This window comes from Semicossyphus pulcher, unplaced genomic scaffold (assembly GCF_022749685.1).
Source record: "Semicossyphus pulcher isolate SPU_LCO1_2020_fin unplaced genomic scaffold, fSemPul1.0.p SCAF_21, whole genome shotgun sequence".
Lineage (NCBI taxonomy): Eukaryota > Metazoa > Chordata > Actinopteri > Labriformes > Labridae > Semicossyphus > Semicossyphus pulcher.
Genome location: NW_027211695.1, coordinates 18013572 through 18028119, shown reverse-complemented (window position 1 = coordinate 18028119; position 14548 = coordinate 18013572). Strand labels below are relative to the sequence as shown.

The 14548-nt window shown below is 42.8% G+C and overlaps 1 protein-coding gene across 1 annotated transcript in view; it reads left to right on the top strand.

The window, feature by feature from the left end:
* svep1 (sushi, von Willebrand factor type A, EGF and pentraxin domain containing 1) overlaps positions 1-14548 on the top strand; it is a 117078-nt gene that overhangs the window by 35662 nt on the left and 66868 nt on the right. The window contains exons 3-4 of the mRNA XM_069672790.1: positions 10527-10782; positions 13053-13229. Of these exons, the coding sequence (XP_069528891.1) occupies positions 10527-10782; positions 13053-13229 (433 nt within the window). The remainder of the gene's footprint in view (positions 1-10526; positions 10783-13052; positions 13230-14548) is intronic.

The following is a 14548-nucleotide window of genomic DNA, read 5'->3' as shown; positions in this document are numbered from 1 at the left end:
GGCTTATTTAATCCTAGGCCTCTAGTATTGAACAAATGAACATGCAGGTACTTTTAATCTTGTTGCTACAGATCAAACACATACCTCTTTTAAATGCTGCTCCACACTCACCAAACAGTCGACCAACTTCATTTTAATCTTAATAATGAAGTACCAAATTGCTACGCTGGCACCTGAAGGAACCAAACTATTTCAAAGAACCAGTAGAGGCAAACTAAAAAGGCTTTTATGGGCAAAGTCTGTAGGTCCATTAGTAAACCACTTGCTATGTTGAGGTTTTAGTTTGAGTGCCAGCCTCGATTGGGTTGTTTTCTTTGGTGAGTGACTGTGTGTACGTGTTTGTCTGTCTCTGACTATAAGTAGGTAATTGGTACATGTATGTGAACCCGCAACTATGCCTACATCCTGTTTTCTGTCTTTGTTTGTGTGCTGTTTTATGTGATTTTTCACATTCTCCAGCTCTGATTGTGCAAGGTTTTAGCCTCTGGAGCTGTTAGTCATGTTTCAGCTTCAGTAAGAAACCGGGTTCCAAGTAGTTAGCCAAATATACAGACAAAATGCGTGCTTGCCTTAACTTTAATCAGATCACATTTGAAATGCTGTGACTTGGCAAGCAACCAGTTCCCTAGAAAAACATACAGATCGTCCAACTAATTTTCACAGAACACAAAAGCATTCAAGCAAAATAAGTTTCAATTCAGGGTATCCAACATCAGGTGTTTCCAAGCAACAGCATATTTGTATTGGTGTTTTAGCTTCTTGGAGAACAAGAAAGGGTAACGTCGTCCTCTGTTCCACATTTCTTTGATTTATTGTGAGGGATTTTGTAGAAATCCATGGCAACTCATGCTGAGTCTGTGCGATGTTAAGCAATAATATGTCCTCGTCTTGGATTGACCTCCAAGCTTGTGCTTCCTCTCAGTGTTATGAGATCTAATACAATTTAACCTCCCATCGAAAGCTGAGTCCAGAACAAACAGAAGAATCAATAAATTGAAACTTCTCCATGAATCCGTACTTTAAACTCTGACGTCTCTAGAATTCCCTTCTCCATTAGAGGAAATCTCCAAGTTCAGCTGGTGCCAAGACCAACATACCTCCCCTCAGGAGAAGAAAGACGAGATGGACAGACGGAGAGGAACATGAGGCAGAAACGCAACTACAGCAACAAAAGTCAACATAACAAAGGAAAATGCTGCGTCTGTCTCCGCACTGTGGTTGGAGCTAAGTCTGGACGAGATGGGATACATTTTCAGCGACTGTCCCCAAATCATTCCCTGCGTGTAAGCATTTTAAACACGCCAGTCTGGAGTCAAGAAAAGCATCAAACTTCACCACACTGTTGCCTTTGTTTATTCAAAATCAAAGCTCAGCCTTGGTAGTGATGCTGCGGCTGCTGGGTGCTCGGGTAGTGTGAGGTAATGATCTTATGAATGTCACTAATGTTACGTAACTTGTGGGATTCCTTCCACTCTTTAACCTAATTCTGTTCAAATCGGATTTTATGTAACTTGTAGATAATTTCCAACAAAGCCACGATACAGTTCAGTGGAAGGAAATTCCAGCTGTTTTAAATATCAAGTATCAGCTTTGGCTTTATTGATGCTGACCAATTTCATTGGGGAGAAATCTGCAGGAAGCGAGGCCCAGATAAAGCCTCAGTGGACCAATGATCAACACCTCTCACCACTAAATTTGAAAGCAACTTAACTTTTCATGCTGGCTCTTGATCGTCAAAGCATCAGTGAAAATCATGGCCTTTTTTCCAGACTACTCAAAAACTGCAAGTGCAACCACTGTATTCGTCTGGATACGTATCCAAAACTGTAAGACTAACTTTCAACAAAATATGGTTCTACCTCTCTTAAACTTCATCATCTCAGCTTTGACCTTTCTGTGACCTTGCACAGATACAAATATCAAATGCTTAAACTGAGATGACATCATGAGCATGGCGGCTTCTTTTCTAACACACTGGTTATGAGAAACTGAAGTCCCAAGGAAGAAGTTGGTAATTGTTTAAATGTCGTGTCCACTTTTTGCTATTATTGCTCGTTCTTGAGAAAACCGAAGCTTCTACCAAGAAAGCCAATACTTAAATACTGCCTTAAATGGTTTCTTTGGTTGGATTAAGGCAGAACATTTTTTAGCAGATAAACGACATGATAAGGTTTAGGATAAGCTTCATGGTGTGGATTACAATAATAAGTCAACGCTGACTTTTTAGTTTTGCACTGGACTCTAGGTTCCCCAGTCAAGTCCTGAGTTGGTTGACCCATCCATCGCCTTACATCACCACTCTCGAAGACTTTATCTGTCCTTTTACGAGAATTTGCTTTGAGTGTCAAATTTTGCAGTTGATGTGCAGTTAGGATGCAATCTCGGAACCCACCGGCTGTAGTCCGACGACGACATAGCCTCTGGGAGTAATGGTGATCATGTCGGGCAGTCCGGTTCAGCCAGCGTTCAGCGATAACGACTTCCAGCCAAGACTTCCTTTTTCGTGCACTGCATTGTTTTTACAGTCCAGTTAGGAACTTGAGAAGCAACTGTGTGTTCATTACGGCTGACACGTGATTAGTCAATACTACTCCGACTACTTCTGGAAACCAGAACAATTACCGTACTAAAATCTGGTCGCATGCCTAGAGATTCTACATTGTTATGAAGGATGTGATAAAGTGTTGGTACTTGACGTCTTGGTTGAATTTTCACGAAAAATTGGACCAGTAGTTTTTCTGTAATCCTACAGCAAAGAAAACATCTTCTTGTTGGCGGAGGTATTAAGTGCACCAAAACTGAATCACAGAACCAAATCACAGAATAAAATCTTGAAGACACTATAACCTGAGGATGGATATTTGCCTAGAACTACTATCCCTGCAGCAATAGCAGCCACTAATGTAGCCATAACAGTTTATCAAACCTAAAACATGTGCAACATATTAAGCACGATGGTTTTCATCTGATTAAAAACATGAAGGCTGCGCTAAAACATATTATGATGAAACTAGCCTTTAACAATTCTATGCACTCATTAATATATGACATATTGTGCAAATCAAGTAACTGCACATGCAGCGGAGAACATTTAAAATGTCAGGGCCGACAAAATAAAACACACAAGGTCAGATATGCAATAATATATACTACGCTGAAACTGTATATACCTTATATGTTAACCGCCTTTTACAGGCATGCAGGGATAATCAAATCATGCCATTCAAATGTTGAAAATGTCAAACACATTGTGCGAGCATTTAAAAGAAATGTAATAAACATAAATAACCAAGATACATGACATGAGGCCCGTTGCCCAACCAGCCTGACCCGACCGTCGTCCAACTGGCACTCAGGCTGTAACTGCTCCTGTTATTCTTCCTCCCACTCAATCAAACCAGCTTGCCTCTTCCAATTACCCAGAATGCCGTGTCCGATTGGAACACGGTCAGCGCCTAAAATGTTTCTCTCAGCGCTTCGTTCCGCCAGAGACCAGCGGGGGTATAATTGAATGAGTTTCTCATTTGCCAGCCAAGATAGCCTTTCCCCTTGGCATCACATTGTGGAATTAGCTCCTCTCTTTCTCCTCGCGTCTCTCCTCCTCCTCTCGTCGCTCCCGGTTCAGTTGTTGAGTTTGATGAATGGTGTTGTGACAGAAACCGTCAAGCGAACACACACAGCCGTCCAGCCTACCGTGTCTGGCAATTAACCGACTGTCCGCGCTCTCTTCTCCAGCAGTTTGGATGCCTCTGCACTCCTCTGTCAAAATGGGCTCAGTTTGGGCCTGCCGACGAATCCACATTACACAGGCAGCCCGAAGTGAAGACTTTTAAATCATTAGTTTGGGGTAAGTGCGTCAGCTGTTGCCAAATTGGGAGCATTTTCCTGTAATGGCTCTCTGTTCGAGGAAAAGTTTTCCATCCCTAAAATTTTTTTCCAATTTTACCCCAGACAGGTTAACAATTATCTATGTAGTCTTTATGTGACTTCAAAAACACCATTTGTGGTTTGGGGAGTCTCCACTTCGAGCATAATAATTGCACTTTAAGCACAGTGATTGATGAGGCATACTTACTTAAAATATTGTTCTGCTTTTAGTCTGTACTCCCTCCGATGTACAGACACCTATGCATCACAATTTATCTCTTATGGGACACTAAGTAGGAATGTCTAAAGCCTGATTTATGCTTCTGTACGCCATCTACACCAAAGCTGCTGTCTCTACACCATGGCCTGACGTGCACCTACCCAGAGATGTAACTACACGTTGCTGCAAAGCATACCATAACAACTGTGATTGGTGTCTGCTTGGCTTTGAAGCCTTATACTGGAACGATGCTAGTTCGCAGCCAAAGCTAACTTCTACAGTCTGTTGGCTTCGACATGAAGCTCAAACTTGAGTGGGGATCGTCAGTCTCTATGTGTCATAGAAACCCCAGCGCCAGCTAATGGTTTTGCTGTGTACACACCAGCCTTTAAATCAGGCTTTAGACATACACTTTTTATATATTTGTAATATATGACCAAACATGTATCAGTATGTCCAAATTGAGCTTCAAATGTGCTCCAAATGACTACATTATCCTTGCATTACACGAAAACTGTCAATTGATCCTGAGAATTTTTGGACTTAAAAAAGGTTGAAGGCCAAAAAAAAGAGGTTGGAAAAACCCTGTGCTTCTATCCTTCACTTGCAGACGTAGGTTTTTATTCACAAACACATGACAACATATCTTTTACTACCTGGAATCAACCCTTGGAAGTATCTGTTGCAGTGCTTAGGTTTCCAGCTGTCTGGTTTATTACCTCTACATACATTTCTGCAGAGTGTCAGTTTATTTGCTACATACAGTGCTACTGCAGCTGGACAGCACAGAGGGTTAAACTGCCTTTACTGGTGTGCCAGAGAGGTAATTTACAATGGAAACTTTAAATTACAAGATTATTGGGTGTGCATGTCCTTGTCTGTTAACTGCAAGTCGGGCATACTTTGGCACCATAAATTCAAAGATATTTTATCAAAGGAAGCAACGCTTCACTTTTCGTATTCTGACAAGTTATAGACTGTCTTGCAAACATCTCCCTTTTAAACACAATAGGTTTGACTTATTAGCATTAGATCTACATTGGCAAGGCTTTTTGGCGGCTAATCCCAAATCCTGGGTGTTGAATTCACCAGAATAAGGGAGTTTTTAAACCTGCTTTAACACGATAATCTACTTTGCCAGAAAGGAAGACAGCATGACATTTATGAGATGGACCGTCTGCTGTATCAGAGGCAAGTTTCAAGTCTGAACAAGATGATTTACATACCACACAGTCATGAACTGTAACTAAAAGGCTTACAGGGAGGAAATTATTCTAAAATACTTGAGCTTTACCTAAAAACGCTTGGTGTAAAGTAACTGGCAGTACATATGCTGGAACATGCATGTATGGTCGTTAGCATGCTGGGTGGCCCTTATGGAAACCAGTCTCCTCACCCTTACTGTGTCAGTCTCGTGGCTACCCAGTGAGCAACACAAGAGCATGGAAAGTTTGTGTGAAGTGAAGTTAGTGAAGCAGAGATGATGTGGCACTACGTGAGAAGTGTGGAACAAATAGAGTCAAAGCTCGAAGGCAAATGCTCAGAAGCAGTTCAAGAAGGTGCATGTGCTTTACATGTGCTCTCAAGTCCAAGCATCGCAGCAGTCATTTAAAAAGGGATTGAATCTCTGATTTAGAGGCTTCTTCATATCACTGATTCGACCAGGAAACTAATGATCTTTGCAAGTGACCTAGTTTATCTTAAATATCCAAAGTATGTGTCCCTGAGATGTTGCTCAATAATCCCAAAGTTGAGTCTAGTGTCTGCGATTGTGTGTCCGTGTGTGCATGTTGTTCAGTTGGGCCCCTACAGAGTTATTGTTGTTATTCTTACCACCCAGGCCAAGAGCAGATAGCCTGTCAAAACAAGCGCTCTCACTTCCGACCGACGGGGAGACAGCTTTTCCCGAACGGATGCAGTCGAGTTGAAGTTTTTTTTTAATCTACTGAGGAATGCCTGCAAATAAAGTTTTTGTTTTTGGAAGGTGGATCGCGAGGAAGTAATAAACAATTGAAGAGAATAACAGGCAGACTTGTCTTTCTCACACCACACAACCATCATTCTCCCTGTTTGCTAAAGCCTGTGTAAGTGAGAGTTATTAGCTAGTTAGCTTCACTGTTGTCGTTGTAACCATGGTTGTTAAGTGCTTAAAGTTATTGTTCTTTGGACATTATTGGCAGTTACCAAACAGCTGAAGGAGAAACACTTCTGCATTTAAGTAATGCTAACTGTGACTTTCATGGAGCTTTGGAAAACCAAGATGGACTGTAGTCAAATTTTTGATCGAGAAAACAGGGAGGCATAAATGTGGCGAGTCAAAAATGTATTAAAAAGCAACTGGACTGGACGGTGGCCCTTTTTTTTAATGTCATATGTGTTTGGGGAAGCTCAAAGGCTGTTATATAAAGTTGTAGTTCTGTATTCAAGTTTAACAAACTGTAAAGTTAGTGAATGAAGAGACAATGGTAGTGAAAATCTGATGAGGCCACACCATATCTGAATTTTAGCTAACATTATAAATGAGCTAACGCTAGTTTTCGCCACTTCCTAACTAACATTACAGTTAGTGTTAGAAGACACAATAGGAAAGGCGTAAATTCCTTGCTAACGGTAATTTTAGCGAGGTAATTATAATGTTAGCTAGCTGCCATTATGGTTAGCCAAGGATAGGACAAACCTAAAAGAGACACAGGGACATATCACAAGTTAAAACAACATATTTGAGAAACCGTTAGCTAACGTAAGAAAAGAACGATGATATTTAATCACTTCCTAGCTAACATAATCATTTGATAGTGTTACATAATTTGACAAGAAAGTTATAAATATCTAGCTAACTGTAATTTTAGCCAGGTAATTGTAGTGTTAGCTGGCTAACATTGTAGTTACCTATGGACAGAGAAAACCCAAAGGAACATTGGGCCATATCTTAAGTTAAAAAAAAACATATTTGAGTACCCATTAGCTAATGTCAGACAAGAGCTAACATTAGTATTCAACCACTTCCTAGCTAACATAACCATTTGATAGTGTTACATGCTATGATAGAAACGTTGAAGTTGCTAACTAATGGTAATGTTAGCTACGTTACTAAAATGTCAGCTAGTTACCATTATAGTTAGCCACAGACAATTAAAACCCAAAGGAACATTAGGCCATATCTTAAGTTAGAACAACATATTTGAGAACCCATTAGCTAACGCAAGACAAGAGCTAACGTTAATATTCAACCACTTCCTAACTAACATTACAGTTATAGTGCTACAAGTTACAATATAAAAGTCGTAAATTCCTAGCTAACTATAATTTTAGCTAGGAAATGATGTTAGTTTGCTAACATAATAGCTAGCTATAGACAGAAAAAAAACAAAGGAACATTAGGCCATATCATAAGTTAAACAACATATTTGAGAACCCATTAGCTAATGTCAGACAAGAGCTAACGTGAGTATTCAACCGCTTTGAAACATTACTATTTGATACGATAGGAAAGGTGTAAATTCCTAGCTAACTGTTATGTTAGCAAGCTAACTATGCAGCTTCCTAGGAATGGGTTGAATGCTAACATTAGCTGTCAGTACAGAATCGGTCATTCACCTTTGATTAACTTGACCACATATTTAAAAATTCACATAAAACGCTAATATGGGTAGGGAGATCTAGATTTGGATGTACTGCCTAAAAGTAGAGGTAGGGATCATTTTAACTAATATGTACTGTATGATGTATGTTTCTTTTTTTGTCAACCAAGGACCTCCAGCACCAGAAAGATCTAATACAGCTACCAACAGTCAAAAAGTGATTGTATTTCAGTTTTATTGAGCCTGACTATGACTACAAAAACACCCTAATCTACTGTAAAGACAAAAAATAGTTGAATGACTTCACTCAAAAGAGAGTATCGAAGAGCATTATATATTTGAGTCATATCGTAACTTTCTTACTTTGTACTTTTATGTATTTGAAAAAACAAATCATTAACCAGCTTACCTCAGAGCCAGGTGGGATCGGGCTCTGATCAAAGTCACAGGAGGGGCTGATGGGAGGCCAGCAGTGCGGTGGAGTTGGGGGGGGAGTTCCTCATTTAGCATTCAGAATAGCTGCCATGCATATATAAGCCTTTGATTAACAGCTGGGGTACCTTGGCACCACCGCCAGCCCCTCAAGGTGTGGAAAGGTTTCCTACTCTCTCCTGCCAAATGCAACGAGGTGCCTGCTTTTGAAGTTCTAATCACACAAGCATCTGTTTGGAGATGTCAGAGTGAGGAACCGGTTTTTCATCACCCTGTATAGAAAGTTTTACTCATCTGGTTTATTTATATTGGTGCTGAAAAACGAGTACGAGCAAGGTCCCGCGTATGGCTTTTATTTTGAAGGCGAGTTCACTTTCCTTTCTGTGCACAGCTTACTGTATGTGAGCATGATCCAACTGTACAAAGAAAAAGTCACTATCTCACATTCAGAGCGCTCATCTCTTTCTCTTTGAGGCCAAACCTCGAGGCGTTTTGGAGCGGTGATAGATTCGCAGCTCTCCCCGCTAACCCCCCGAGGCCTGTTGGTCCCTGCGCTATCACCGCTGCTGGGACAGATATCAACAGCTCCAAACCAAGATACACTTAAACTGTCCCACTGCTGCCGGGGCGCTATCTCCGCTTTTGGACACACGCCGGCATCGAAGCATCTGCCAAGAGCGTAATTGAAGAAATGCAGCATAGAGAGGCCTTAAGCTGACCAACAGCTGTTCAAGGTGTGCCATTCATCACTTCCTGTTCACTGCATTTGACCTGTCTTTAATAACGTTGTAATTGCCGTGCAAATCAGCGTCTTCTGATTTTTCTTACTGTACGTCCTCAGCAATAAGGTGCATGCAGAGAGAGTTACACTGAAGTGCAGCCCCTTCCCACACTCTGGCTGCTGCGGCCACCTTTATGTTTGTACTCTGACCTTAAGTATGTGCAGGCTATTCGTGAGGCTGTTATTAGCGGGCATGCATGCGTATGCTCCGTTTGGTGGCATCTCCGCGGCCGCTAACAGAAGCCACTGACTCATGTGTAACGCAGAAACCACTGCGGCCTGAAAGCACTTTGAGCAGCACCTAATAAAAGACCTAAAAACACTCTCACATGCTATATTATTAACACACAAAGAAGACACAGTCATTGATTTATTCGCCGAGCTGTTAAATGTCCACACTTCTATACATAAAGTGCTGACAGGAACAGGGGGGTCCTCTCTTCTTAATTCTGCAGCCCGAATAGATGCACTGACAGCTGGGAGCGGCCGGAGCGAACCTCTCCGGAGCTGGGACACGGAGCTTTGAGGATCAGACAAACCAGGCTCTCTCCTCTCCTCTATTCTCTCTCTCCATCCTCCCTTTCGCTCCCTCGCTCTGTAATTATGCCGCTCCTGCCAGAGCCGCTTGAAGTTGAGCCAATTAGACAATAAAGAGGAGAAGCTTTCTCTCCCTCCGCCGTGGTCACACCCTTGCGTGTCTCCTCTCTTTCTTCACCTCGCGTATTTTACGTCCCGATCGGGCGTCCTATGCTCCAATCCTTTATGATACAGCAATGACCTTTCTAGCTTTTAGTAAGTAACTGGATATCTGTCCTTCTGACTTCATCTTGGCTCCTTCTGCTCTTATTCTTTTGTTTTCTCTCCACCTTTTTCCTCCATTGTTCACTATCCACGTAACCTAATTCAAAACACCTTTACGACAAACCTCATCAGCGTTAGCTTGGCCTTCTCTTCAAAGCCAGCAGATGTTCCTGTTGGTTTTCTTTCCTCCAGGGAAAATAAAGACATGTTTCTCCGACTTTAATGTCCGGTCTAATTGTATGTGTCGGATTGTAAACGGTGGCTAAAGTTAGTTTGGGAACTGTAGACACAGCAGGCTGCTCCACTTTGCCCAGTGTTCTCCGGTGGTTTCAAACCACTGGCAAGCAGCTGCGTAGTCCGGAGGAGGAATAATTACAATTGTAGAGTTCTCTCCTTCTTTTTTGTCCCTCCTCCCCCACCGTGCCCTTGTTGCCGGTGCTGCTGATGGAGGGTTTTGAGGAACCCTAGAACTGAGGACTGCTTTTAGTGGTTGCGTGTGACGTGCTTCGTTATTCAATTTAGTCGTGTCACTAAAACTGGAGCTATGTTTGTAGCGCGCTGACAGGCTGAGATATGGGATGTGTGTGTGTGAGCGGTTTGCAAAACAGCTACACACACTTTCTCTTCTCATTACTCTTCAGTGTAAAAGACATATTTTAAAATACGCTAATTTACTTTCACGCCAAGAGTGCGATGATAAGATCCCATTTTTATGATTAGCGTAGCTTAGCATAAAGACTGGAAGCAGGGGGAAACTGCTAGCCTGGATCAAAGCAAAGTGTATGTAGCAATGGTGGTGATAAAAGAGTCACTTCACTTAAAGTTCATATTTTCTTCCCCACAGCAAATCCTGCGTCACTCCCGCTCCAACGCCTCCAAGGTCATTTTCCTCATCACCGACGGCTACTCTAACGGCGGGGACCCTCGGCCGGTGGCGGCGGCTCTGCGGGAACGCGGCGTCGAGATCTTCACCTTGGGCATCTGGCAGGGCAACATCAGGGAGCTCCACGACATGGCCTCGCAGCCCAAGGAGCAGCACTGCTACCTGGTGCACAACTTCGCCGAGTTTGAAGCCCTGGCTCGTCGTGCGCTTCACGAAGGTACGGACGCCTTCTTAAAGCTCATCCTTTTCCCTGTGTGACCCAGTTTAGCTGCTCTTTTGTTTCGCTAAATTAAAGTGCTCCCATTTGACCTGCAGCAATATCTCTTGAGTGAAGGTTTTGACCCTTTTTAAATCAAATGTTTACTTAAAAGGGAGCGCACCATCTTTCAAACTGAATCTGACAGTAAATTTCTCATCTCTTCTGTTATGTCGTGCCAGCAGCCATTAGGCCTCACTTCCATCCAGATTTGACAGAGTAAGACCCTTTTTCCCACACTTCAGGGGGACTTCCCACAATCTGGCGAAAAGATGGTTCAGTCATGGCTTTAAAACGTAAAATATCACCATAAGCAGAGTGCAGCTCCGAGTGTGTGGAGAGCTATAAATCATGCGCACAGTGTCTGAAATCCCAGACAGTAGGTGCTGCAGTGGAGATCAGCGAGACGGCGCGGGGATAAGGCCGTGAGAATGAAAGCCAACACACACGGTGCTACCGGCCCAGCCTCCGGCCCGTCTGTCTCGAAGGATACACTCAAATTTTCAAATACAGAACCACATGTTGCCGGCCATGAACGGAATCACAGATCAACACGTGAGACGTGTCTCTCTTCCTTCCTGTTCTCTCAGGAAGAAGAAAGTAAAGAGGCAATAAAGGTCGACTTCGCCCCAATCTAAACTCCTTGTTACACTCTCCATTTCTTTTTTCACAGCTTTGATTTATGTGCTTTTATTAGTGACCATTCATTTACATTTAGCCAGTCTTATGTGTGTTATTTCTGGGCAATGTTGTTTTTTATTTATCAGTCCCTCCAGGCTTTAAGGAGTCTCTTTAACACATCACCCATCCTCTGTGAGCGACCGGGCAAAACGTTCCAATAAAGCGAGCTGTTTGTCTTCTGACATCACTTCCGGTCGATTTCCGTGTCAAGATGGCAAATAAAACGTGTGAAAAACATGTGCACATTACAATGCTATCAATCTACACCTACATCTAAGTGGACAGCTAACAGTTTTCAGCACAGACACATGGATGGATAATCACAAAAAGACATCGAGTGTTGGATTTATTAGCATGGGTTCACTGAGTCTCCATAACAAACCATTTTTTGCTTTTAAAAGTTGTAACAACTCAAAGGGTTTGGGACTTCAACCCTTACAGGAGAAAAGGTAGTTCTGAGAACACCTTTTCAGGGTTTGGGACCCGCAGATACAAAGTGTTCTGGGAGTTTACCTGATGAGATAAAACTTAAAAAGGTTCTAATACTTAACGTGTCGAAAGCGTCCTTAGGGAAGTAAGCACAAACTGTTGTAGTGTTCTGACCGGACCTGAACCTGTACTTTAATATATTTTGGCTTTTGTATCTGTTTTTGCTTAGTGTCACATTTCTTTTAATGTTATAAATGTGTAAAGCACATTAAATTGCTTTATGTATGAAACAATCAAATCGGAGCCTCGTTAGAACGGATCAGCCGTCCACTTCACAGCAAAACAAGTATGTCTCCAGCATGCAGCGCTCCAGAGATATTAAAGCTCCTGTGAGCAACTGTCGGTTTGTGTTGATTTTGGCGCCCCCTGTGGACAACTTTGCTGATTTTGTCCTGTACATGCTAAAGTGTTTTTTAACAAAAAAAATCTCTGCTTACTTTAACAGTCACGTATCTCTCACTTTAAATTTCTGCCCTGGAAAATGTAAACAAAGGCAGCGTGCAGTTAACCGCTTCGTCTGACACCTACCCCCCCGCCAGCTGTTTCAGGCATTAAAAATAACTATATAGAAATAATCAATCTTGTCACTAATGGTCTGGTTTGCTTTTGTAGCTCATATAGAGTCATCAGAATTAATTTCAGTCTGTTTCATAACCAATGAAAAACTCCTCACAGGAGCTTAAGACAGTAAAGCCTGTAGACAGTCAATAACGTACTGTGCCAATATACTGTAATAATACCCACTTTCGATTCACATTGAAATGAGGCTAAGACGTGAATTTAGAGTCTCAAAGCAGAAACTATTTTAGGACTATCATGATGATAAAAGAAGAAACTTTTAAAGACACAGGCCAACATCAGCATTTAAGAAAATACAAAATAACACACAGTAAGATTCATAAACAAAAAGAAAGACAAAAAGGCAGCCATCAATCTGACAACAAAGTTGTAGGTGTTGCAGTTTTTTCCCCCTCATTCATACCTTTGCAAGTAGCTACATTTACCCACAAACCTTCACTTTTAACAACAAAATGTTTACACTGTCTGCCTCCCTCCCTCAGACCTCCCCACAGGCAGCTACATCCAGGAGGACCTGTCGCGCTGCTCCTCTCTGTGTGACGCCGGCAAGGACTGCTGCGACCTGATGGCCAGCTGTAAGTGCGGCACGCACACCGGACAGTACGACTGCATCTGCGAGAAGGGATACTACGGCAAGGGGCTGCAGCACGAGTGCACAGGTAGGATCGATGGATACACACCTGCTTCTTTTTACATTTCACCAACCTGTCAGCACGCTCACACCTCTTTTTTATTCATTCAACACACAAAATTAATCACACATCGATCACACACAGTTCCTTATACTTCCCTTTCCTCTCCTCCTCTTCTCTTCTACCTGTCAGTTCAGAACTGAGGCCACTTTGCCGAACGTCTCTGCTGAGAAGTGGGTGAAAGTTAAATAAGCAGCCCGTCCACTTAGCGCAGTTCGAGCTGTCCTCGGGGCAGATCTCTATCAACAAACTCAGCAAAGAGGTGCGGAGGTGGAGGACGGAGACGGTGATGTGTTTGTGTGTGTTCGGTGGTCTGCCGTCGCCTCTGACTCCATCGCTGGACGCACCACGTCTCGCTCTGTACCTTCAGCTTCCTCCTTTGAATCACGCTGCTGTCATTTTAAAACAAAGTGTCTTATTTCCATTGTTTTGCTCCAACTTCGGTCTCATAGATCCACTAAAGGTTCTAAAAAATGTGTTTAATCTGTTGCCAGAGTGCCTTTGATTTAACTACTTAGTTATTTACTACTGGTTATTTATAATGCCGGCCTCCAGGACGTCTTTTTAGAGAAGAGCATCAGCAAATTTAGTTGCATTAATGTGTCCGTGCATATTTTAATGCTTGGAACATACTTATTGTATTATCCCCTGTGTACGGATACAGTCAGTTTAAGCCCCTTTTACACTGCCAGTTCAAGGCGGCATCATTAGGCCTCTAATGCTCGTCATTTATGATGTTCAGGACTGCAGCGGTGCGTAAAAACAACGCTCATGCGTGGCTGCTGCATCCTTGGGGTAAACGGTAGCTCAGTCTGTAGGGACCTGGCTCGGGAACCGGAGGGTGGCCGGTTGGGCCTGGTAGCTGGAGAGGTGCAAGTCCATGTGCAGCCCCCTCACTCTGACATCTCTCCATTAGTGCATGTCCATAGAGTCCTGTTTGTACATGTCTGTTTCATCTTCTACTTCTTCTAAAACAACGCACACACTTCTCAGGCGTGCAGTGTCGACCAGGCGATATCTTGGAAAGCCCTCAAACCTTTAATCCCCCTCCTCAGTTGATAAATGAGCTCCATGGCGATGTATTAATGTGGTTCGCTCCACTGTGTTGCTCAAACTCACCCCGCCGCCGCAGACAGTCACGTTAAAACCCTCGCCAGAGGGTGTGTTCGGTGGTCTGCCCGTCGCCTCTGACTCCATCGCTGGACGCACCACGTCTCGCTCTGTACCTTCAGCTTCCTCCTTTGAATCACGCTGCTGTCATTTTAAAACATAGTGTCTTATTTCCA